The sequence below is a fragment of the Apis mellifera genome, linkage group LG11 (assembly GCF_003254395.2).
Source record: "Apis mellifera strain DH4 linkage group LG11, Amel_HAv3.1, whole genome shotgun sequence".
In the NCBI taxonomy this organism is placed as follows: domain Eukaryota; kingdom Metazoa; phylum Arthropoda; class Insecta; order Hymenoptera; family Apidae; genus Apis; species Apis mellifera.
Window position 1 is genome coordinate 13,686,493 of NC_037648.1, and position 22,900 is coordinate 13,709,392.

The following is a 22,900-nucleotide window of genomic DNA, read 5'->3' on the forward strand; positions in this document are numbered from 1 at the left end:
GATATACGAATATATTGTTCTTTATATTGTGTATTATATCTTATATCTTTAAAATTAATATTTCAGAATGATTGGGATAACGAGAAACGAAAAAAAAAAAAAAAAAATGCAACCAAGTATTGTCAAAAACATTGAAAATATTTATTCATATACAAGTACACTACACGCTGTGGATATGTCCCTTAGATCTAAATACTTATATCTCCGTACAGCCGGAGAAAGAAGGATCGAAATTTGTCTTGGAATCATGTTTAACGTGGACAACGGCCGACCGAGTCTCTAAGTCGCTTTACCATACTGTATAGGAACTGTATTTGAAACGTCCTCAAAGAAGCTATTTCAGGAGTACAAATATATAAGAGGAGAGACACGATAGATGTCAAAAAAAATGCTATTTGTAGAATATTCCTTCTCCGGCCGATATTTATTAACGCCTTTGATATTTGCCATGATAGTTTCATCGGCACACGAGTAGCGTGTTTCTTTTTTTTTCTTTTTTTTTTTTTTTTTTTTGGCAAAAGAAAGAGAGAGAAAAAAAAAAGTGCAGTATTATGTACAAATATCGATTTATAGATTCGCCGTGGTCGAAGGTAACATTTTTCTTTCTGTAGGGCAAGTAATCGTGAGATAAAAAGATTATTTGGAATTTGCGAGCGAGAACGTTGCGACGATCATCACACACGCATAGTTCATTGTGGCATTCTCTCCGTGATCACGATCACGAGTTAACACGTTCATTATTTACAAAATATATACGGGTTCCTCTCCTTTTCGAACATCGTCTTTTCTCTCTCGATAAACTGTGTGTGCTTTTAATCTCAAGCTGTTGAAAAAAAAAAAAATATCCGAAACTTTACTCCCATGGACTATGGGAGAGAACATACAGCTGTTATTGTAGGCACTCGTGGTATGTTACAATAAATCAACTGCGGAACAGTGCAGATCTATCGAGTCGTATGAAACCAGACCAGGTTCCATTGTTTAACGAATCAAAGAAAGGAAGAGAGAAAGAAAAGAAACTATATTTATATCGAAATATTATTATAAATAAAAGCACGTTTGTCCGACAGTTGACGAAAGAAACTTATTAAATCGTACACAACTCGTCCCACTACTTCGACGTGTGATCTTTATAATGACTCTGTTTCCACACTCTGAGCAAAACTGCGTAACTCGAGGGGCGGCAAATGAAAAGGAAAAACTAATTCATCGAGCATCGTTATCGGCGATAATTCGTAGAAAATTGGTAATAGATAATGATATAAACGTGTCGTATAAAATATAGAAAAATTCACGCGAGGAAAGTAACGTAAAAAAAGATACAAACAACGAGTGAAAACAAAGGGAAAATAGGAAAATAAGATGCGTAGAAAGTATGCGGAATAAACACAGATACGAGATCCTTCCGTCGAATAACACCGATCACGATTATTACAGTCTTGTGACGCGTCTTAAAAATCAATAAGAAACACGCTTACGCCGCAAATCCCTGTAACACGTTTGATCAGAGATTTTTGTTTTTTCGAAAATGATCGAGCTATCGTAATTTTGAGCCACCGATCCGTGATAATAATAATTGCTCCGACATTATAAGTGCCACATAAAGTAGTGCGATCGTCGCGTTTAACAGTAATAATAACATGCTGTATCGTTCATTCGTCTAAATTATACTTATCTTTATTGGCGCAATTGTTTCCCATGATAGACAGATCGACGAAAAAAAATAGTATTTCGATAAGCGAAAGAAACATGTATCGAGATCATCAACGATGATCTATACGTATATTGTATATTATTATATCATGTTTATATTATTCTCTGCTCGAAATACTATTTCTTACGTGTCTCCGCGCAGACGATTAATAATAAATAAAGGTATGTTTTACAAATATAGTGGTTTTAGATTAACGTTTCGTGGCTTATCACACTGAAGCACGAACGGGAGGCACGAACGGAACGTGTCATTTCGAAATTCTCCACCTTTCTTCAACTTTAATAAATATTAACAGATACGTACGTTACGACGAATCGAGCGCCATCTTTCTTCAACGCGATCCATCGCTTTGGTTTTTCATCCTCGAATTTCGTAGCGAATCAATGACGCGTTCGATCGACGCCTTCCGATCGTCCTCTAGAAATTTCGAAAAGAGAAATCCCTTCGATTATAGCGCGCGCTCTCTCTCCTACAGGTTTTCTCTCCTTTCCAACAGATTTCGATCTCTTCGGTGCGATCAAATCAAACAAAGAATCGTGTTATGCCCTTTCTTTATGTATGACACAAAAGCGTTGCACAGACACGCATGCGTACTCGCGCATACACACACCCATACGTACGTACGTACACACACACATACCATACACAGAGACTGTTCCTCTTATATTTTCACGATATCGAAAAATACGTTAATTTGAAAAAAATATATATATATATCATATGTATATGCATATACCTATATGTATATATGTATATTCCTTGCTTATGTGCCCTATATATTACATAACACCTATAGGCTCGCTTAATACTTTAGATACCACGTGGTACCGGACAACGGTCCATCCGTCTCAACGAATAAAGAAAAAGAACCGAATAGACGATGAAAAAGAAAAAAAAACGAAATAACGTCTCGTTTCTTCCGCTCGATCCTTCGTTTCTCGACGATAGCACGAAGCACCAGCGAACGAAGAACAAATTCAAAACATTTTCTCGTTTATACGTATATATATATATATATATATATATATACACGTGGTCACATTAATAGCTTAATAACAAATATGTATAAAAAGAAATTAAAAAAGAAAGAAAGAAAGAATAAAAGAGAAAGAGATAGAAGATGATTTGAAGAAATATAATAAAGAAAAGATTTATCGACGAGGTAACGCGGTTGATGAATGGAAAGGCTCTTTGATTGATGTCTTCGAGGCGTAATTGACGTATTACATCGGGATGGGAATTCGCGTTGTTTGTGGATCGACTTGTGTGGCAAGGTTGAAATTTCAAGGAGAAGACATTAAGTAGCGCTTTCGAGGACTTGGAGGAGGACGACAGAGAAGAATCGTCGGATCGTGCAAATAAACCGGGATCGAAGCCACGCGTTGGAACGTCAATAAACAGCTAGCTTTCCCGGTAGATTTTACCACGAATCCGTGGCAATGTTGCGCCGCGCAAAACATTGAACGATTTTTTTTTAGAAAAGAGAAGAGATCATGAACGATAATACAAAGATGTTATTGCTTTGCTCGATAACGTTTGTAAGAGAAACGAAAAGGTTAACTCGTTTAAGGATTAACTGGCGGTAGTGAGATAGCCGGTTGCGCGACCAATTATTAATCGAAAAATAAATTCATTCTTTTTTTCTTTTTTTTTTTTTTTTTTAACGAAGAGAAACTCCTTGGACTCGTTAATCGGAAGATCTTCGAAGTCTTTCTTTTTTTTTTTTTTTTTTTGGTTCTTTTTTTCTTTTTTTTTAAATTTTATTACGAGACGCGTTTATATCAATATATTATAATCAGAATTTTAATTCAACGAGGATAAATTAAAAAAACGAAGAGTCGTCCGAAGATCTTCGAATCGACGAGGGTCGGTTTTCTCGTCCGCCCCAAAAGAATCGTCGCGTCGAATTGAATATATCGAATCTTCGAGCTATTCGAATCGTTGCTTCGAATCTAAGTGCACGAATAGAATTATCGGCCTGATTAGTCGCCGCACCATTTTTCCAATCAAGTAAAATGAACTCGCTAATGAACAGCAATGATAATAATAATAATAATAATAATAACAATAATAATAATAATAATGATAATAATAATGATAATAATAATAATAGTAATAATTAAACGAAAATATCCTAAGAAAGTCTTACTTACATAAGTTACTTATAGCCTACAGATATCGCATCTTTCTTATCATCTAATCCTTACGATACCGTGGGACAGAAGAGGGAGTCCCATTTTGGCAAACAGGGCACCCGAAAAAAAAAAAAAACAGAGAAACGCATCCTCGATTCGTCTCGTCGATCGTATTTAGTTCCTTAGTCCTTATTAGAAACAAGAGAAGAAACAGTAATTCGTAATTGGCCGCCATTGGTTACCAAAACAAGTACACGTTGATCCAATACTGCAAAAAAGTTGGTAATCGTAATCGTTCGACAGATGTACACTTGTTCCTCTTCGTCTCTCTGCTTCGATTCCTTTATACGCATATATGAAGAAAAACCGACGTATAAATCAAGCGACGATCACTCGACTGCTACTGCCATCTATCAATCAATATCGTCATCGTCACGTTCGTTTGCGCGTGCGATCGAGAAGTCTCTCTCTCTCTCTCTCTCTCCCTCTCTCTCTCTCGCCATTCTCGAAGAGCGTTCGAGAAATCGTCGCGATACAAGTAGCTCCTCTCGAAGAGCAACGTTGCTTCGCCCGAGAAATCTAATGAAGAAGATACGACGAGGCCCGCTCGTTTCACGGCCCGTTCACGGCGGCGTTCGGGGGTAACGAGTGACCCGTGACCAGACTGCTCTCCGCCGGTTTCCCGATGCGAAGTATCGATTGCAGGGACGCCACCTCGGAGGCGAGACGATCCAGCCTCGACTTCACCTCCCTCTCGTTCTCGGGTACGGTGGAAACGGTCGAGCCGGTCCACTCGGCGCCCAATGAGATGCCCGAGTCGCGTTCGTCGCTCGAGCCCTCGTTGTCCCACGGCGGTGACGCCCTCGGCCCCGGCTCCTGTTTAATACCCTGCAGGGCCAGCAGAGCGCTCGCCGCGTCCTTGTCGCCTATGCGCGACTTGTGCCTCAGTTTGTGAGGTAGGCTGTTGTTGGCGGCCGGATTTTGCGAGCTCACGACCAATTGGGGCCCCTCGTCCCCGCTCCCGGACGACAACTCGAACGGCGACTGGGCGCGTCGGCCGCGCGACAGGTTGAGGGCGCTCGTCGTGTCCAGATGCATGGCCGGGTGGGGGTAAGTGTATTGGAAGCTCTCCGTTTCAGGATACGAGGGCGTCTCGGCCACGTACAACTGCGCCGGCGATCTCGGCGATCTCGCGCCGCTTACCGGCTGATGTATGACCGACGTGTGGACAGGGCTCGGCGTTCTCGCGTAGAGGAGGGCCGCAGAGGGCGGTATCTTCGCCCTTTTCACGCCTATCGGCGGCTCAGTTGGCAACGCCGCCAGCACGTGCTCGGTGCTGATCACGGACTCGCCGCATATGCCGAATTTATCGCGTATAGCCTCGAGCTGCGCCTTCAGAATGTGATTCTCCTTGCTGAGCTCCATCACGCGCTGCTCGAGCACCATGTCGTTGAAACGCCTCTTCTCTCGCGATCGTTTGGCCGCCTCGTTGTTACGCCTTCTGCGGTCCCAGTAGCTGTCGTCCTTCTTGTTGTCCGGGATGAACTCCCGTTGCTTGCGCTGGGAAAATAGCTCTTTTCTGATGTCGAAGTTCGGGGGGAAATTTTCTGGATGTGTCACCTGTTGGGCGTCGTGGTGGTGGTGCGACTGTTGCTGCTGCTGTTGCTGTTGCTGCGTCTGTTGTTGCGGTTGATGGTGGTGATGGTGTTGCTGGGGGGGCTGCTGTTGCGGCGGCGGCGGTTGGTGTTGGGGCTGGTGCTGGTGCTGCTGCTGTTGCTGCTGCTGTTGCAACGTTAACGGCGGCCCGCCATGATGGACCGGGTGGGTGAGGGGCGGCAGGGGCCCGTGGGCGTCGTGGCCACCGTGGCCGCCGTGGCTCGTGTGCGCTATCGTGTGAGTGGCCGGCATATTGCTGTTCAGGCACGCGGTCTCACCATTGATGGGCGATCCACTCTGACGGGCGACAATTTCTGCCACCATAATTTGTCTTCTTAGTACATCTGCGAAAACGAGAATGGAATGAATTAGTGGAACGGACTGTACTATACGCTATACTGTACGATATTAACCGACTCTCCGACTCTTGGATTAATAAGGATCGTATATATTACGGCGATGATTTCAAAGAGGAGAGAACGATTCCCGAGTCGACACACGAGTTTATTAACGGCGGTGACGAGAGTAGTGCCAACGGCTAGTCGTGCCAACCGACTCGATGACATGGCTAGTCACCTAAGACGCAAATAGATCGGGGGATGGGACTGTATAATCTGCGATCGATAATTCGCTCGAGCGTGAGATTCTGCACATTTCTCTCTCTCTCTCTCTCTCTCTCTCTCTCTCTCTCTCGAATATTCTTCCCGTATTATTATATTATTACTCGTTCCATTTTATTCACGATTTTCGACACGAACAATTTCTCAAGTTTTTTTCTTTCTTTCAATGGAAACAATTCCAAGCAGTGTAGCAGTGACGCAAAACCGTCCGCGTTTCCGATCCTAACCACGTACGAAACGTAATCCTTGTACGGTAAAGTGTCCGTCACGCGACACGTCTGTCGAGTGACGGCGGCCATTGTGGAAAAGAAGGTCGCGCGATACGGAAGAAGGAAAACAATCTCGCGAGAGGAGATTTCTACCTCCTTCCTATATGTCGTCATTTTTTTCTTCTACACGCACGCACACACGCACGTGTCGATTACGAGCGCGGCTGTTTCAAATTATATATCGATGCGTGTACACGATCGAGTACTTTCCTTATTCGAAACCGGAGGGACTCCAATTCGATCGACCGCGATTCGCGACGACGACGACGACGACGACGACGACGTGATTCAATGTAATTCATTCCTTCCTTATGACACACCGCGTAATAAACTATAACAACGATCCGAAGTGTAATCAAACCATCCTTGCTAATCCGATGACGCGCGATTTATGAAAACTGATCGTCGGAACAGCTAACGCGACTTCGAATAACTCTTCGATGATAATCGACGATATTTCCCGGAACGAATTTCTCCGCTCCGTTCCAATTAATCTGTTTCTACCGATGAATACTTTTGTGGAATGAAAAGATCCGTGACGTGAAATAAAATAATAGACACGATACGATAAATAACGTGTTGTTTACTCGTTTTTTTTTTCTTTACATTTATCTTATCTACGAGAGCAAATATTAATAAAAAAAAAAAAGAAAGGAAAAAGAAGAGAAAAAAAATCACCGAGGACGGTTGCCAAGTAAGTAGTATAGTCACGCGCCGTTAAGTGTACGTTCAAGGTGCGCACACTGTGTATACATCAAGAGGCCATTTGTATTCGCGTAATGCACGCCACCTAAGATCATTGCCTTAACGCCGTGTTTGCACGGTGAGCGCGTTAAATCGTTTATACAACCGATCCCCTGTGCCGGCAACGTGGCGAAGATACGCCGCATATTTCGGCCCCTCGAGGACGATCGTTTCGTTGAATACGCGTAGGCGTGGCAACGTGGTAGATGACGCTCATGCTCAACAACAAGTATACGAGTATCTCCTCCCGTAAAATTTTTCGTGACCGTTATACGAGAGAGAGAGAGAGAGAGAGAGAGTGGCTCGGTAGACGAAAGGCAAAGGTGAAGAATTCCGAGAGATCGAGGGACGTGCCTGTACTGCCAACAATACCGGTCCGGGTACAAGTCGCAAAATAGCCTTGGGTAAGGTCGGGCTATTCCCCAAGGTCGGGAGTGTCAGCGAACCCAGCGCCACTCGACGGGGAATAAAAATTTACCGTCGATATCAATTGCGGAATAATTCGTCGTTCGAAATTTTGGCGCTTTTTTTTCCTTACACCGGCGATAATTCGAACCGAGTCAAACGAATTGTTACACGTAACAAACGCGATTGTATTTATGAAAATGCGTATTCTTAAACGAATTTTTCTTAAATTTAAAGATTATTACGCGAAGGACATACAAGTCATTTTTAATCGTTTCTTATATGCGTATTGTATTTGACTCGAGCGGTGAGCAAAAAGTTGACCAGTCTCGTTTAGAGTCGTTGACGAGTGAAAATGGTGGTCGCGTTTAACGTTTGCAATATTAAAATTTAAAACGTTTGCGATGTAACGATGACATATGCGTGAACTTTTGCCAGGGCACAATTACATAAGATACAGAGCGCGATCGGTGGTCGTGTGATCAAATATTACGCGACGGATTCTCGTAATGTGTTAATTAGCCGCGATAAACGTCTGGGGTAATAATACTATGATTTAGTAATTTTTTTTTAGTAATTTCTCGGGAGGGAAAATAAAGCCACGATAATCCACGACCTAGGAAATAAAATAATAATATTTCATTGAATTATCGATTTTTTTGTATTCTATCGTATTATTTATCGCAACACATACTAACTTCTAAGCAGTTAGAAATAATTTGTTGTTCACGTGTGCTTGTTAAAATGCTCGAATGTTTTCATGTTGACTTTATCGTTAGAAAACGTGCGAGTATAATCCAAGTGATAGTTATGTAAGAAAGCACGTGTGTCCCTGCAAAACGTGCCACGTGCTCTAATGACACTATCCGTTTATGGATTACAACGTAAAAATATTTATTTATTCAAGCTTCGGCATTTATAATACAAATACGATTGTTTGGATTTTTTACGCACATACGTGCTGATTAACGGAAATGCAATGTAATTTCCTTTTTCGAACGATTCTTTATGCTATGCATTATCAATGTCGATCAATATATGAAAAGAATTTAAATAAATTTAATTTCCTTCGTGAATCATGCTTTACATTGACAATACTTTGTAAGTGAAATTAACGAAGTAATCTATTTTCGTAAGAAATAAATGATATGAAATATTATGCTCGTGACGTCACGACTTGCGCGCGCATTCTTTTCGATAATCGAAATTAAAAGATCGCGAAATTTCGATAATCGAACGAGTGTCATGGTGGAATTTCTAACGGGTGCCACAGCATAGTGACGTTTGATAAAAAAATTTGAAAAACAACCGTTCTGCGTCTAAATATCCGTTCGTGTCGTTTATATTACGCGTAAGAGAAGTGCGTGAGAATGAAATTTAATTAATAATATGCGTTTATTGTGTGAGGAAGCATATACTTTCCCTGGTATTGTCTTCCATCAAAGACACCTAAATGAACAAGTAAGTTTTCTCGTATTTTTCACGAATTATTTACGCATGTTGTTTTTTTTTAACTCTTTTCTCATAATTAATTTTCTAACGGATTTTTATTAATAATTATATATCGGTTTAATTTCTTAATTATCGAAATAATTTAATTTCGAAAGAAACGAACGATTTGTTTAAAGTTGCTTATGACGTCACGCTGCAGAGCGACGCGCGCATCTCTTCGATAATCGATAATTAAAGAATCGCGATCGAGTAAAATTTCGATAATCGAAGGAGTGTCATGGCGGAATTTCTAACGGGTACCTTTGCATAGTGACGCTTTGATAAAAAATTTGAGAAATTACCGTTTTGCATCCAAATATTCGCTTCTGTCGTTTAGATTACGTATACGAGAAGTGCATGCGAGTGAAATTTATAATATGTGTATTTATCGTGTGAAGAAGGAATAAACATATACTTTCCCTCGTACTACTCTTCTATCAAATTTCTTCTACGAGAGGTGAATCTCATCATACTTTTTTTTATTTTACGTTTGTCGAATAATTAACCTTTCAAGGAATTCTTATTAACGCTAATATATTTAACTTCGATAAGAAACAAAATATGCGATTCGAGTAGATTAGGATATCGAACTTGCAACTCGATCGAGAGCGAGCGAGAGAAAGAAACGCGTTGGTAAGAAAGAGTAAGAGAGAAATCGAAACGGCAAACTTGTGAATTAACCGTTGAAACACGCGGGCAGAGTTACGTAAGGGTCTCGTTGCATCGTGTACGCGTGCGTTTCTTCTATCCACGTGCTGTACGCGCTCGTTAGAAGTGAATGTCAGCCGCTTATATCGCGGAAGCCCCTTACCATCCGGGTAAATATGCCGACGTATATACGTGAATCTCTTCTAATCACGTACTTCTGGCCGAGAAACGTGCCACTATGACCTCGCACAGCTGTAGTTTTACAATCTGTCAAGTCTGCTGCCTGCCTGTCCTTCCCTCTATCGATTATATTATATCTTATACCTTAAATTATCTTCGCATCGGCTGCGTCACGGTTAGTTAGAAACTGTTCCACTCGACTGTTTCTGGGAAACACGACCAATATCGACGTTTCATAATGCAGAGTCGGTAATTACGCCTCTCGTATTTGAAGATAATCTTTCCACATTTTTCGCCAGAGGGCAGTAATAAAAATTTAAAAGAAACGTTGGAGACCTCGATATATTTACGACGATCACGTACAAGCCGCGTCACGGAATATTGTATTACATTTTCGCATGGGAAAAATTCAATAGTTCAATTTCGTTTCACTTAAATTTCCCATTCTTATAATTTTTCCTACATATTCGTGCTCTTTTTTATTGTTATATATCGTTGAATTATATATTATATATAATATTATATATCATATATTGGACTCGCTATAACAGGTGTTCTCTATCAAAGAATAACGAGACTCGATAAACAAAGAATCTTCGAAACAGTTTGATATTGATGAGAATTAATTAGATCTATGAATTTTGACGACTTAAATCTCGAATTGCATCCGATTGTTGGCAAATATAATTTTTATTACACGCTACAAACGATAAATGTTAGTTAAAATATTGATAAAAAAAAATAAAAAATTCTCGAAATTTGTGAAGAGCGCGGTTTAATTTATTATTTAAAAAAAAAAATGCACGATAAAATACACGGACGTAATAAAGGCGATTCAAAAAGATAGAGTATCGAGTTGGGTAAAAATGGGTTCTTAATTTCCGTTGCAATGTCGAGAGGTGTATAGTTAAGACACGAACCCCGCTCGAAATTGAGCAATCACCTGGAATTTCACTCGCGAAGTTACGTATACACGGGCTTGCGTGACTCACATCGTCGCAGCCAGTTCTATCGATCCGACGATTTTTGCCAGAGTGGAAAACATCGCCCACATAAAATTTCTGTCGTGACGAAATGCACGTAGACAGGGTGCACGCCAACCCACGTATTTTATTCTATCGGGTATATGCCGCGTATATATCCCGAAACGATTACAAATAACCTCTCCAATTGAATCATCGAATTTTCCATCCACGTAACACGAGTCCACGAAACATGTTACCGTGTTTTGAAATCGGGCCCACATGCACTTCCGCTTGATTCTTTTAATTTCGTCCAATTCCGCCGCGTGACGATTTCCAAGTAACAAAAGTTCCTTTCTAACCTAACCTAACCTCCATCGACTATAATTTCATTGCAGAGACAAAGAAGAGGAGGAGGGGAAAATTACACTTCTGATCATCGGTAATCGACCATCCTATCCGTAGTACATACTTTCGAGGAACCGAATCACTCGACTCGGGTACACGACACATTCTCGGTGAGTCATATTTAGCCATTACATGTTTCTTTATGTGTATATTAGCGTGCACTAACGGGAGCCCTAAGAGCTCGTGGTTGCGCGCGACGCGGCCGTGTATATGGAAACACGGTGAAACGCGCACGCACGTTCGCGCATATACCAGGAACGTATAACACGGAGGGACGAGGTTGTCGCCCCCTTCTCGCGAAACTGGAAAATTTATCGAGAGCAACGAACACACGCTGCCCGACCTAAAACTTTATGGCCCCTCGTAAATGCTGGCGAACGATTCGTTAGAGAATAATAGACGCAGCAGAGGCCGGTATTCCGAACGCGAAATTATCGAATGGCTGTGGAATCGCAATTAGGATAGAATTTTGCAACGTTTAACAATTGTGCATAATTTTCCTCGAACGATCGATAAAAATGCAGAAATTTCCACGTCTCGGTGGGAAAATGATAATTATAAACGCGAGAACGTAGCGAAACTAGTATTCGATTGTGCAAACTGTCCTATAACGGGAAGATCGTATCGATAAACGGTACGCGTGTGTGTTGTGCGGTTTTCGTTCTCTGTGGGGTCAATATTTCTCCATGGAGATAATAATAGCAAACCTTTGGCGCGCGTCACGCACACATGGAATAATTACGTAGTATTGGGCAAGCGTTGGAATTGATCCGACCGGAGCGTGAGTTGCGTTAAACGTTATATTACTATTCCTTCCTATTCTCGAATTCACATTTCGGCCATCGCGCTTCCATGAAACATAATAACATTGCCGCGATATATCCGTAAACTGCGACGAAACGGCGCGGTACAGGATATATACTTTTATTTCACTGCCCAGGAATTCCCAGCAGTTTTTTTCAATGCGCTCGAGAAGAAAATTTTCTTGTTTTTCCTTTCCTCGAAGTGTCAATAATCTATCTATCTGTATTTGTATTACGACTTATAAACTTTTCGGTTTCGTGTTTCGTATTTAAAGGAGAACTCGATACACGCGATCGACTGTCGCGATTCAAGTGATCGCGACCGATAAATGAGGGATCGATTCGCGCATGCGTGGACGGACTGCAACGGCGCAAGAAACAAACCACGTGACGTAAACGACGCACACGTGTTGCGCGTATCGCAAGAATCACGTTTCCGTTTAAAAAGCATAGATGGACACACGCGTTACTCGCTCTTATGTGTGTCTCTCTTACAGCGAAAATAACACGCTGAATTCGCGGCTCAATTCTTGAATTATAAATCGCAATTAGATCGATTCTCGAGTGTCACGTGCACCGGCCTACTCGTGTCGCTCGGTTGCGCAACGTGACACTACCCCAGAAGTTAATGATGCAATTTAAATGACAACGCTATACGTAAACAACGAATATGCATATGCAAACGCATATAAACGATACGGACATTTTTTCTCTCTCTTTTTTTTCCTCTCTTTTTTTTTTCTCTCTCTCTACGAGAGAATTAATTAAAACGATCTTTATTACGGATTCAAGATTTTTATATACGGATTAATAATTGAATGTCGTTGAAATTCAATTCGACGAAACACGCCGTTTCCCGCGATATTATTAATAATGCGCGATGACTCGATTAAAAACGGCCACGATGAATGATCGCACGACGCAATTGCATATATATAATTTCCTGTTTTTTTTTTTCTTCTTCTTTTTTTTTCTTCTTCTTCTTATCTTGATTCGCGGATATTTTATTTTTAATCGATAGCTACACATTAGACACTGAAGACAGCGTGTCGTATTAAGCAAAAGCATTGAGATTATCATTGAGAGACCATTATCAAGTTCCACGCGGTATTAGCTGACCCCCTGATAACGTTATAAATAGGAGAGAGAGGGGGGAGGGAAAAAAGTGTCATTGGGAAAATAAGATGACGAGCCGTTTATCAATTAGCCATTAATGCGCTTTTGCAATTTTGTTTTTCATGAAATTCGAGATTTATCCTTTCGAATCGAACGCGATCTCGCACGAACGAACATATATGTGATAGTAAAGGTAGCGAAAAAGATTATGCATCGATCAGGAACACGGGTCTCGTTGTCACGCGTGCACGTTTCGAATCGTCACGAACGATTGCGCAACGTAACGCGCATGCGCGAAACTCGAACAAATTTACGCGGCGTGTCCTATCCATTTTTCCCCGTGAATCAGCACGAGGAAATTCCAAGTTCCAGTTTCCTTTAATCCTCGACGAGATTAAGAATGGAAAAATCTTGATAATAATAATAATAATAATAATCTCGTGGTTCGAAATTCGGGGGACGAATGCCAACCGGGCGTTTGTTTTTCTTCTGACGCCAGCTTTTCGGCGAATACGGCATGCAACCGCAACGAACAGACGGATACAGCGGTCCCCGGTCTTCGAGGAAATTTATTTCACGGTTAATCTTTCGCCGAATCCGTTGCACGCCTGATCTAACTGGAGATCAATGCAAATATACGCGTTATAATTGAGAATATATATATATATATATATATTTAAAAGTTTAGAAATTGTATTTCAAAATTCTATTGTTTTTATGTTTATTTGATTTTTCTCAAGAAAAATTTCATCAAAGTTTAAATTAATCTCGTCGAGATTATGTATATATATATATATAGTAACGTGAGATAAGTGACAGAAAAAGAAATTAATATTATTATTATATTTGTGACCTTGCTCAACAAATAGAAAAACTATCGTAAAAAACAAAAGTGAAGAAATCATTACATAATAACGATCTTATCGTTATTTTCCTTCGAATATACGAGACTGTTAACGATAGAGAAACACACGATTGGATGAAATACAATAGGAATACGTAGCAGGGTTAAACGTGCGTTATCGCCCTTTGCCGTACTTCGAGGCGCGCATTGTTCGCGTTCTTTTCTTCTGTTTGCTCCAAATTGTCTCAACTCGGCCGCGTGACGCACGGTTATGTAACGACAAAAGCGCGCTGTTTCTCCGTAACAGTGGTGACGGTGCGCATTATACACCGAACGCTATATAACTCCCCCCCTTCCACCCATCCGCACCTTCCTTCGCTTTCTAGCTCTTTCCTCGTCCGACATAGACATATCTTCTAGCCACCTATTTCCCCTCCCACTCTCTCTTATCGACGTCTTAAGGACACGACCGTTACATCCGTCCCATTACCCTGAAACTGGACACGCGAGTTACCAAATTCCTCGCGTTCGAACTACGTTATCGACCGATTTCTTCCGGAGAAATTTCTCGAGCCGGTCGGATTTACACGTTTGTCGGATAGATTAGAACGCGTTACGTAATGTTATACGTTCGTGGGCGTGTTTCAAAATCCCTTCATTCACTCGCCGCACGCTCATCGGTCGAGAATCTGTCACCATTTTCGGTTGATCTTGCAGCGTACCGAAGGGTCAATTTTAGGATATATACCGACGATCGGTATATATATATATATCTTGACCGATCGAGTCGAGAAACGTCGGATAAGATAAAGCGTTGGCATTATCGCAGTTGGATTGCAAGTATTTCGTTTTTTTTTTTTCTCTTTCTTTCTTTTTTTTCGCGAGACATTTTTAGCGGTTAGAGGCAGGCGGTATTTAAACGAGAAGGGGACGATAGAGAGGAGAGCGAGCGTTCCAAAAATGCGGGGATAGAAACGCGGCGCGGGCCTGAAATAGTTCTCGGAGTACGTCGAACTTTAAGTACAGTACATAAAGGCACGTGCACAATGCCAGCCACTCGATACGGCTCGGCCGTGCGTGTTACGATTGCGGTCAGCGCTCACGTAACAGCCGACCGCTGATACCGTTATCGGACCGACACAGGCATTTCGAACCGGTCTCCGATTTCGTTTCCCGCTCATTATGCAATTGGCCCGCGATAACGCGATCGCCAACCGAAAAAAACAAAAAGGCAGAACACGCGACGACATCCTTCTTCTTCTTCTTCTTCTCCTTCCTTCTCTACACTTTTTTTCCTCCGTTTTTTTTTTTTTTTTTTTGCTACCTCGACTTCTCGCCTCCCATTGTTCACGCCTCGGTGAGCAATGTTACTTCGCGCATCCTGTTCGATTTTGGAGCACTTCGTTTATATACAGTTAAACGAAACGGTTACGGTCTGCTCACGCGTGTATGGTCATTGAGGGCAAAAATATACGTGCGATTGACGATGAAATGATCTTGAAATCTTGGGATGGATAGTAGAGTGTAAGGAACAGAAGTGACGTAACAGAAGTCTGGGAAATTATACAATAGGCAGATAAACGAGCAATGAACCGAAAGTTGGAGCGTTGATCGATTCAATAAGCCGGTTCATTTATTTCCGAATAGAATCGCAATATCGAGAAAACTCGTGTTTATAAATCGAGCGAGCGAGATCGATTATTTATCGCTTATTATTTATTCGGAATTTAATACGAAATGTCGTCCATCTTTACCTTGTTTCTTTTCTCTCTCTCTCTCTCTCTCCCTTTCTTACAATCAATTCAAATCGTATCATTCTATTACACGCCCGTTCTTTCAACGCGATACGCCGGCACAACCTTGACTGCCACCATTCGACTATTTTCGTCCGCGATAATTCGTGGCCCATTTAGAAGCACGCGCGATGATAGTAGTATTTCGTTCGTTATCTCGAGACGTGCAAACAATAATGAAATCGTCGTTGGTAAAAATATATCGGCGGTAAAAATAACACCATGGGAAAGAGAGATGTGCGAGGGAACGCGCGACGAATAACGAAACCACGGCGAATAATTACGAGTCATCGGTATTAATTTCCCGTTTATCTGAATTTCCACGCGTTCCACGTGAGCTATCGGCGTGATCGCGTCGATCGCGTTTCTCGTCTCGCGACACGTGACCTCAGCTAACGTGTTTGCGAATACGTATTACGTAACGAACACGTGGAACGGATACCAATGACGAGTAAACGACGACGACGCCGACGACGACGACATACGCGCGTCGTGAATTTCTTTCGATCGGCCGGTTACATCGGGCGCTTCCCGATCAATCTCGACGGGAAACTTGGCGCGATAGCGGACCGGCCGGAGTGGGCGTTTCGACTGATAAACAATGCGCAGCCGGCTTAAGAAATAACACGCGGTGCGTGATGCAACTGCCGCGGCGGTGCACAGCATAGAAATGCTCGCGCAATTCGCGCGCGTCTAGGGTCTAGCCTAGCGCGCTTTCTCTCTCTCTCTCTCTCTCTCTCTCTCTCTCTCTCTCTCTCCCTCTCTCTCTCTCTCTCCCTCTCTCCTTTTATTCGCTCTTCTATGGCTGCTCTCCCGCCACGTGACTCCTACACGTGCACGCTGTGTTATGCTAGACCATTCACCTTCGTTGCATAATAGAAACGCGAAAAGGTCATCGGGAACAACGGAGCCTGATATTTCCTAATATGATTGATAAATCGCGATCGGTGAACGATCACAATCGATCTTAAATATTTATTCGACAAACAATTGTTGCTCTCGATCTTAATTAAGTCGATCTCGAATTTTTTTATTTCTATTTTTTTCTCTTAATATCTTAATATTAATCTTAAGTCGATTTCGAATTTTTTTTTTATTTTTTTATTTCTATTTTTTTCTCTTAATATCTTAATATTAATCTTAAGTCGATTTCGAATTTTTTTTTTAATTTTTTATTTCTATTTTTTTCTCTTAATATCTTAATATTAATCGTAAATATTTATTCGATGAACAATTATTACTCTCGGTCTCGAATTTTTTTATTTTTTTCTCTTCCGTTTTAATCGAAAAATCGGAATCGATCTTAAATATTTATTCGATAAACAATTATTGCTCTCGATCTCGAATTTTTTTATTTTTTTATTTTTCGTTTTAATCGAAAAATCGGTGAATCACAATCGATCTTAAATATTTATTCGATAAATAATTATTGCTCTCGATCTCGAATTTTTTTATTTTTTTATTTTTCGTTTTAATCGAAAGATCGATGAACGATCACAATCGATCTTAAATTCGACAAACAATTATTGCTCTCAAATTTTTTGATCTTGAATTTTTTTATTTTTTTATTTTTATTTTTTTCTCTTCCGTTTTAATCGAAAAATCGGAATCGATCTTAAATATTTATTCGATAAACAATTATTGCTCTCGATCTCGAATTTTTTTATTTTTTTATTTTTATTTTTTTTTCTCTTCCATTTTAATCGAAAAATCGGTGAACGATCACAATCGATCTTAATATTTAATAATTAATATTTATTCGATAAATAATTATTGCTCTCAATCTTAATTAAATCGATCTAGAATTTTTTTTTATTTTTATTTTTTTCTTTTCCGTTTTAATCGAAAAATCGGTGATCACAATCTTAAATATTTATTCGACAAACAATTATTGCTCGCAATTTTAATCTCGAATTTTTTATTTTTTTATTTTTATTTTTTTCTCTTCGTTTTAATCGAAAAATCGGTGAACGATCACAATCGATCTTAATATTTAATAATTAATATTTATTCGATAAATAATTATTGCTCTCAATCTTAATTAAATCTAGAATTTTTTTTTATTTTTTTCTCTTCCGTTTTAATCGAAAAATCGGTGAACGATCACAATCGATCTTAATATTTAATAATTAATATTTATTCGATAAATATAATTATTGCTCTCGATCTTGAATTTTTTTATTTTTTTATTTTCCGTTTTAATCGAAAAATCGGTAATCACAATCGATCTTAAATATTTATTCGACAATTATTGCTCTCAATTTTGATCTCTGAATTTTTTTATTTTTATTTTTTTTTCTTCCGTTTTAATCGAAAAATCGGTAATCACAATCGATCTTAAATATTTATTCGACAAACAATTATTGCTCTCAATTTTTTTATTTTTTTATTTTTTTTTCTTCCGTTTCAATCGAAAGATCGGTGTCATCACACTTTCGTAAATTCGAGGAGATTTAACATGTATAAAAATGTATAAAAATAATTGCCGTTACCTGCGATCCGTATAAAAAATTCAGAGGCGAGATATCGCGTTATGAAAATTTTCTTCCAACTCGGTATAATCGATGAACGACCGATGACGCAATGCACAATCCGCAATACCCGAGACACGTACGAGCGCGCGCGCGCGGAGAACGTATAGGTGCACGTACGCGGTGCACAACTAGTCTAAGAAATCGTATCGGGAATGCTACGCGTACGCGGCGATTCGTAGCTATATGCATATACCCTTGTAACCGCGCTCGCGCGCATCCATCCACGCGAATAATATAATATCCGTGTCATGCATTTCCGCGAACCGGATAGATAACCGGTAATCACATTGATGCGACACCGCGACAACGATCCAGATCGGCCGGGATATGTATCGAGATAACGGGCGCAAGGCGTGTTAATTCCTCGACAGATATGTAATCGATGATATCGATTCGGGAAAAATATAATTATAACTTTGGAAATTTCGCGAGGAGAAGGGGAGAGGTGATAATGACCTCCAGATTTTATCCAGATTGCGTCATGTTAACGATAAATGATTCACGATAAATGGATTTCAGTGAGGCTTAAGCGAGGAGATAGATAAAAATTGTTAATATATAAATTACTCGATAATACTTGATACCGTTTTTCGATAACGCGATAAGTATTTGTAACAAAGTGTAACGGTTGTACAGTTTCCGAGTGCTGCAATATTTCGATATCTCGTAAATGTAACGTTCGATCGTTGATCAAAAGAAAGGAAAAAAAAAGAAAAAAATTGCAGCGACTTTGACTCCGATACGAGTTTTCAAACATTTGCACGTTGCTTGAAAACATATCGTTATAAACGTATTTCGCAATATTTCTATTTTAGGTTAATACTCGTTCGTATCGATATTTCCATTGATAACATTGTTAACCTGCATTATCGATATTCATCGATAACGGTGCAAATTTACCGAATAATATACACGATCATTTTTCGCAATAATGAAACTTGATTTAACGATAATTTCAAGGAAGCCATTAAACTCGACAACGACTCGTAAAAAAAACTGAACCGAATTAAACCGAATATCCGTTACTCCTCCGTTCCCACCGTTCCCGCTTTTCGTCCCTTTCGTGACCGCCTTTGAAACGACGTTCGACGTTCGACCGAGCAGAAGCCTGCTATATCTTGTACACGTGCGTGCCCTTCGCTCCGAGTAAGTCCGTGAAGCTTATTGCACATACGTTTTACGCTACGACGAGGTTGAGAGTTCTGCAAATTAGGCCGTGGCCCACTTCGGCAACGATAGAGAGAAGGCTGGTGGCGGAGGCGGCGGCGTGGCAAGAGAAGAGTAGTGGGATCGATCGAGGAGAGGGAGAGGGAGGGGGTAGTAGTATACAGAGCGCAAAACACGAACGAGAAGGGGAGGGGGGATGGACGAGTAGTTCCCGTTTCAAGCGAGGATCACGATCGATCGAGCGATCCTCGAAACGATGCCAATAATCCACGTGCGAAACGACGGTTATAATCGTAGCCATTTTCATTTTATAAAAATCATATATATATGTATATATATTAATCGCTCACCGAGTGAAAATGACACGTAATACGAAAAGTCTCGAAGAATATGTTTGTTTAACGAGGAATTCGTCCCGTTGAAAATTCGTTTGGGAAACGAATCATCGTCCGGTTGCATTCTTTGCGGTATAAGTCGAGATAAGGATCAGAGTCCTCTTCTCTTCGTCACGAATGACGCAACGACCGCTGCCGCGTTGCTCACGCGTTGCACGAGACTTTCGTAAGCGCAGCCTTTCCACGCTTCAACTCGTCGAACGTTTCAACCCGTCCCAATACGATCGTAAAATAATTTTTCATCGTGTGCCTTCTCGTCTTTAATCTCGCAAAAAAAAAGAAAGACAATCGTACATTACATTTTTTTTTTTATTTTTATTATAAAGTGAAGATTGATGTCCGAGAAACGAGCTTGTGATACAATCTCGTCGATAACGAGATAAGATACGCCAAATAGATTGGAATGAAAACAATGAATGTACGAGTTTATTGTGCCCGCGAATTGCAGTCAGACGTTGCGTCAACCGAATCGTTCTTGAAGGTCAGAGTCTCCGAGCATTCAGGGTCGTTTCGTAAATATCGCCGGTTGAAATCGATAATGATGATCCGTGATCGATTTAACGAACACGCACATTTTGTCGCTTCAATTGCCGTATTTAAAAATATCGCGAGTTCACTTCTCGTTTAACACGAATTACACGAGGATTCATCGTTAATAATATCGTGGTATGGTATGATTCGAAGGATAATATAGCTTCTCGAAACGAGAAATTGGACTCGTCTCGATCGAAGCACGTACCCGCGATAGTTAATTCCAATGAGTTTTAGTTCAAAGTCCTGGCGCGTGACAAGTTGCCAGTAGATAACGTTCTATTCTACAAATTATTACAAGGCCGTTTCACTCGTAATCACGAGTATTTCCGCTTAAAGAAGAAAAACAACGGTCTCCGTTTGATTGCGATTGATCGCGACAATCTTGATCCGTGCGCATCCAATGTTCTCTTCAAGAATCGTTCTCGATCGAAACGGAGGAGGAGGAGGAGGAGGAGGACGGAAATAAATAATTTCGTAGCGGAAAAAAGTCGACGAAATAATTTATTTTTGGATTACTCACCAATTTTGAAAGATTCTGTCGAACACGATCGAACGATGGAACAGCGATCCACTACTTTTCCCCGTCGAACTTGATGAAAGCGGACGGTGCGTTGCACTCGTCGATTAGCAAACGATTGAATAGTACGTATAGTTTATCCGCGAGACACGGAGATAGTCACTGGCTCAGCGTGGAGTATCCCGTTCGTCGAACCAATGTAACGAGAGTCACCGTCATAATAACGCCTGTTATCGCGGCTCGCGATTGAAACCGTTCTCCCTCTTCCACGGGTAAATCCAAGCGAATCCCTCAAGAGTGACGGTATCGTATCGTGTTATTTATGTCACACTAAACGGTAAATATTATAATACCAAAAAAAAAAAGAAAAAAGTACGAAGAAAAACAGAGTATCTTCGTAACGTGCGGCAAAAAACAGTATCCGTTTCTCCGTGAAATTGTATGATCTCTTTCTCTCTTTGTCCGATGGAAAGAGTAGGGAAAAAAGGCACACGTCGAAAAACTAACGATAGCACTGACTGCGTTTTCGCGTGAAATCGTAGAAATTTGCGTAGATCAAATACGCGAATCCATCGGACTCGTTCTTCCTCGGTGGAGAAACACGATGAACTTGAACTATTGTCCGGAGCAGATGACAGGTAGATGCGTGTTACTGGTCTGTGTCAGCCCCTTGCTGATCGCCCGATTACTCGAGTCAAGATGTAACGATGTATCTTTCGCGCAGAAACACACGTCCGATCGCTACGGTGTCGGTCTGCAAACTGACTGCACGCTGCGTGAGACTACTGCCGTCTTGGCCCCAATGTCGTCTGGCTTCGAGTTTGATGCGAGAAGGCTGACGCGGTCACGTGTGTCGGTGTGTACGTGATCGTGTCTGCCGGCGGTGCGCTTCGATCGTGGTAGTGACGAGGTTTTTAGTGTGGGGAGGAGGGGGGGGGGAAGAACAGGTCCACCCGCCGGGGGAAGTTTATGCCTGGTTTATGCTCGGTTTATGTGCACTCCCCACCACTCGACCAGTCCGCACACAGTGCCAGCGTTCTGCGTTCTGCGTCAGAGTGCCGACTAATCCCCTCCACGTCGAGTCATCCCCACTCGATACTTTAGTAGTAGGTGCATCGCGTCAGATCTTTCGGCCGCGTCGGCCCCAACACCACGCAACGCTTTGCCGTACTCGCGATTAGATTGCGTCGCGCGACGACGTTGTGCGCTTCGCCCGCGATGCGTCGTTCGAAATCTCGTAATACTCGTACTCCTTTTTCTTTCTTTCCCCTCCCCCCCAATTCCTCTATTTATCTTGTAATTTTTGTACCGTTCGAATAAATTCCTAAAACAGTTTTACAGATTATAGAATAAATATTTTTCCGTTTTTTCCTTCCTCTGATCGATTCTTTCCGCTTCGTTCAAAAAACAGTCTTTGGTTTTTACGACGTTAGGGAAGAAAATGTTTATTTCAATAGAATTACGAGATAGGAGATAAACAAAGCGTAGTTTCGGCCAACGAAAAACAAAGAGTTGTAGACCGGGCCGAGTGGAGCGAGCGCCACTTGGACGAGTCTGTTGCAAGGACCCTCCACCTCTTGCTCCACCTCCGTCCTCTATAAACCGAATGCCAGACAACGAGGGCATCAGCCCCCATGAATCACCGCCGGTCACCTTCACTTTTTATGTAAGCTTGTTCTCACCCGGCCTCGCCGGTTGAACGAATCTTCGTGCCTTCTGACGCAGGATCGATACGGAAATTTGCGTTGCAACGTAATCAACGATTCCAAACCTCGTTTCTCTCGGAATTTAAGCGAAACGGAATACAATATAATTCCGTAGAGAAGACAAAGCGCGCCTCTTCTCTTTCGATTTCAAAGAAGCGATTTCGGCGATTAATTCGTCGTGTATAATCTCGCTTCGAATATAATAATTTCCAATATAGGCGTCGTCGAACTTTCGATGCTTCGCTATCGAAAATGGTAT

General features: G+C 41.2%; 1 protein-coding gene and 1 long non-coding RNA gene across 4 annotated transcripts in view; one reads left to right on the forward strand and one right to left on the reverse strand.

Annotated features, from left to right (window-relative positions):
• Positions 1–117: 117 nt before the first annotated feature.
• Positions 118–21,819, reverse strand: LOC410253 (ataxin-2 homolog). 2 transcript variants are annotated; one of them, XM_003250814.4, is made up of 3 exons: positions 20,939–21,819; positions 5,470–5,849; positions 118–5,409 (listed from the first exon to the last, which is right to left on the reverse strand). In XM_003250814.4, exons 2-3 carry the CDS (start codon positions 5,827–5,829, stop codon positions 4,462–4,464), a joined length of 1,308 nt encoding a protein of 435 aa, XP_003250862.1. In that variant the 5' UTR covers positions 5,830–5,849; positions 20,939–21,819; the 3' UTR covers positions 118–4,461. The 2 variants fall into 2 exon arrangements, with proteins under 2 accessions (XP_003250862.1, XP_006566549.1); XM_006566486.3 differs by having other exon boundaries at positions 118–5,849; positions 20,939–21,817.
• LOC107965194 overlaps positions 5,919–22,900 on the forward strand; it is a 114,243-nt gene continuing 97,261 nt past the window's right edge. For both annotated transcript variants that reach the window (XR_003305671.1, XR_003305670.1), the window contains exon 1: positions 5,919–11,342. This is a non-coding gene — a long non-coding RNA (uncharacterized LOC107965194). The remainder of the gene's footprint in view (positions 11,343–22,900) is intronic.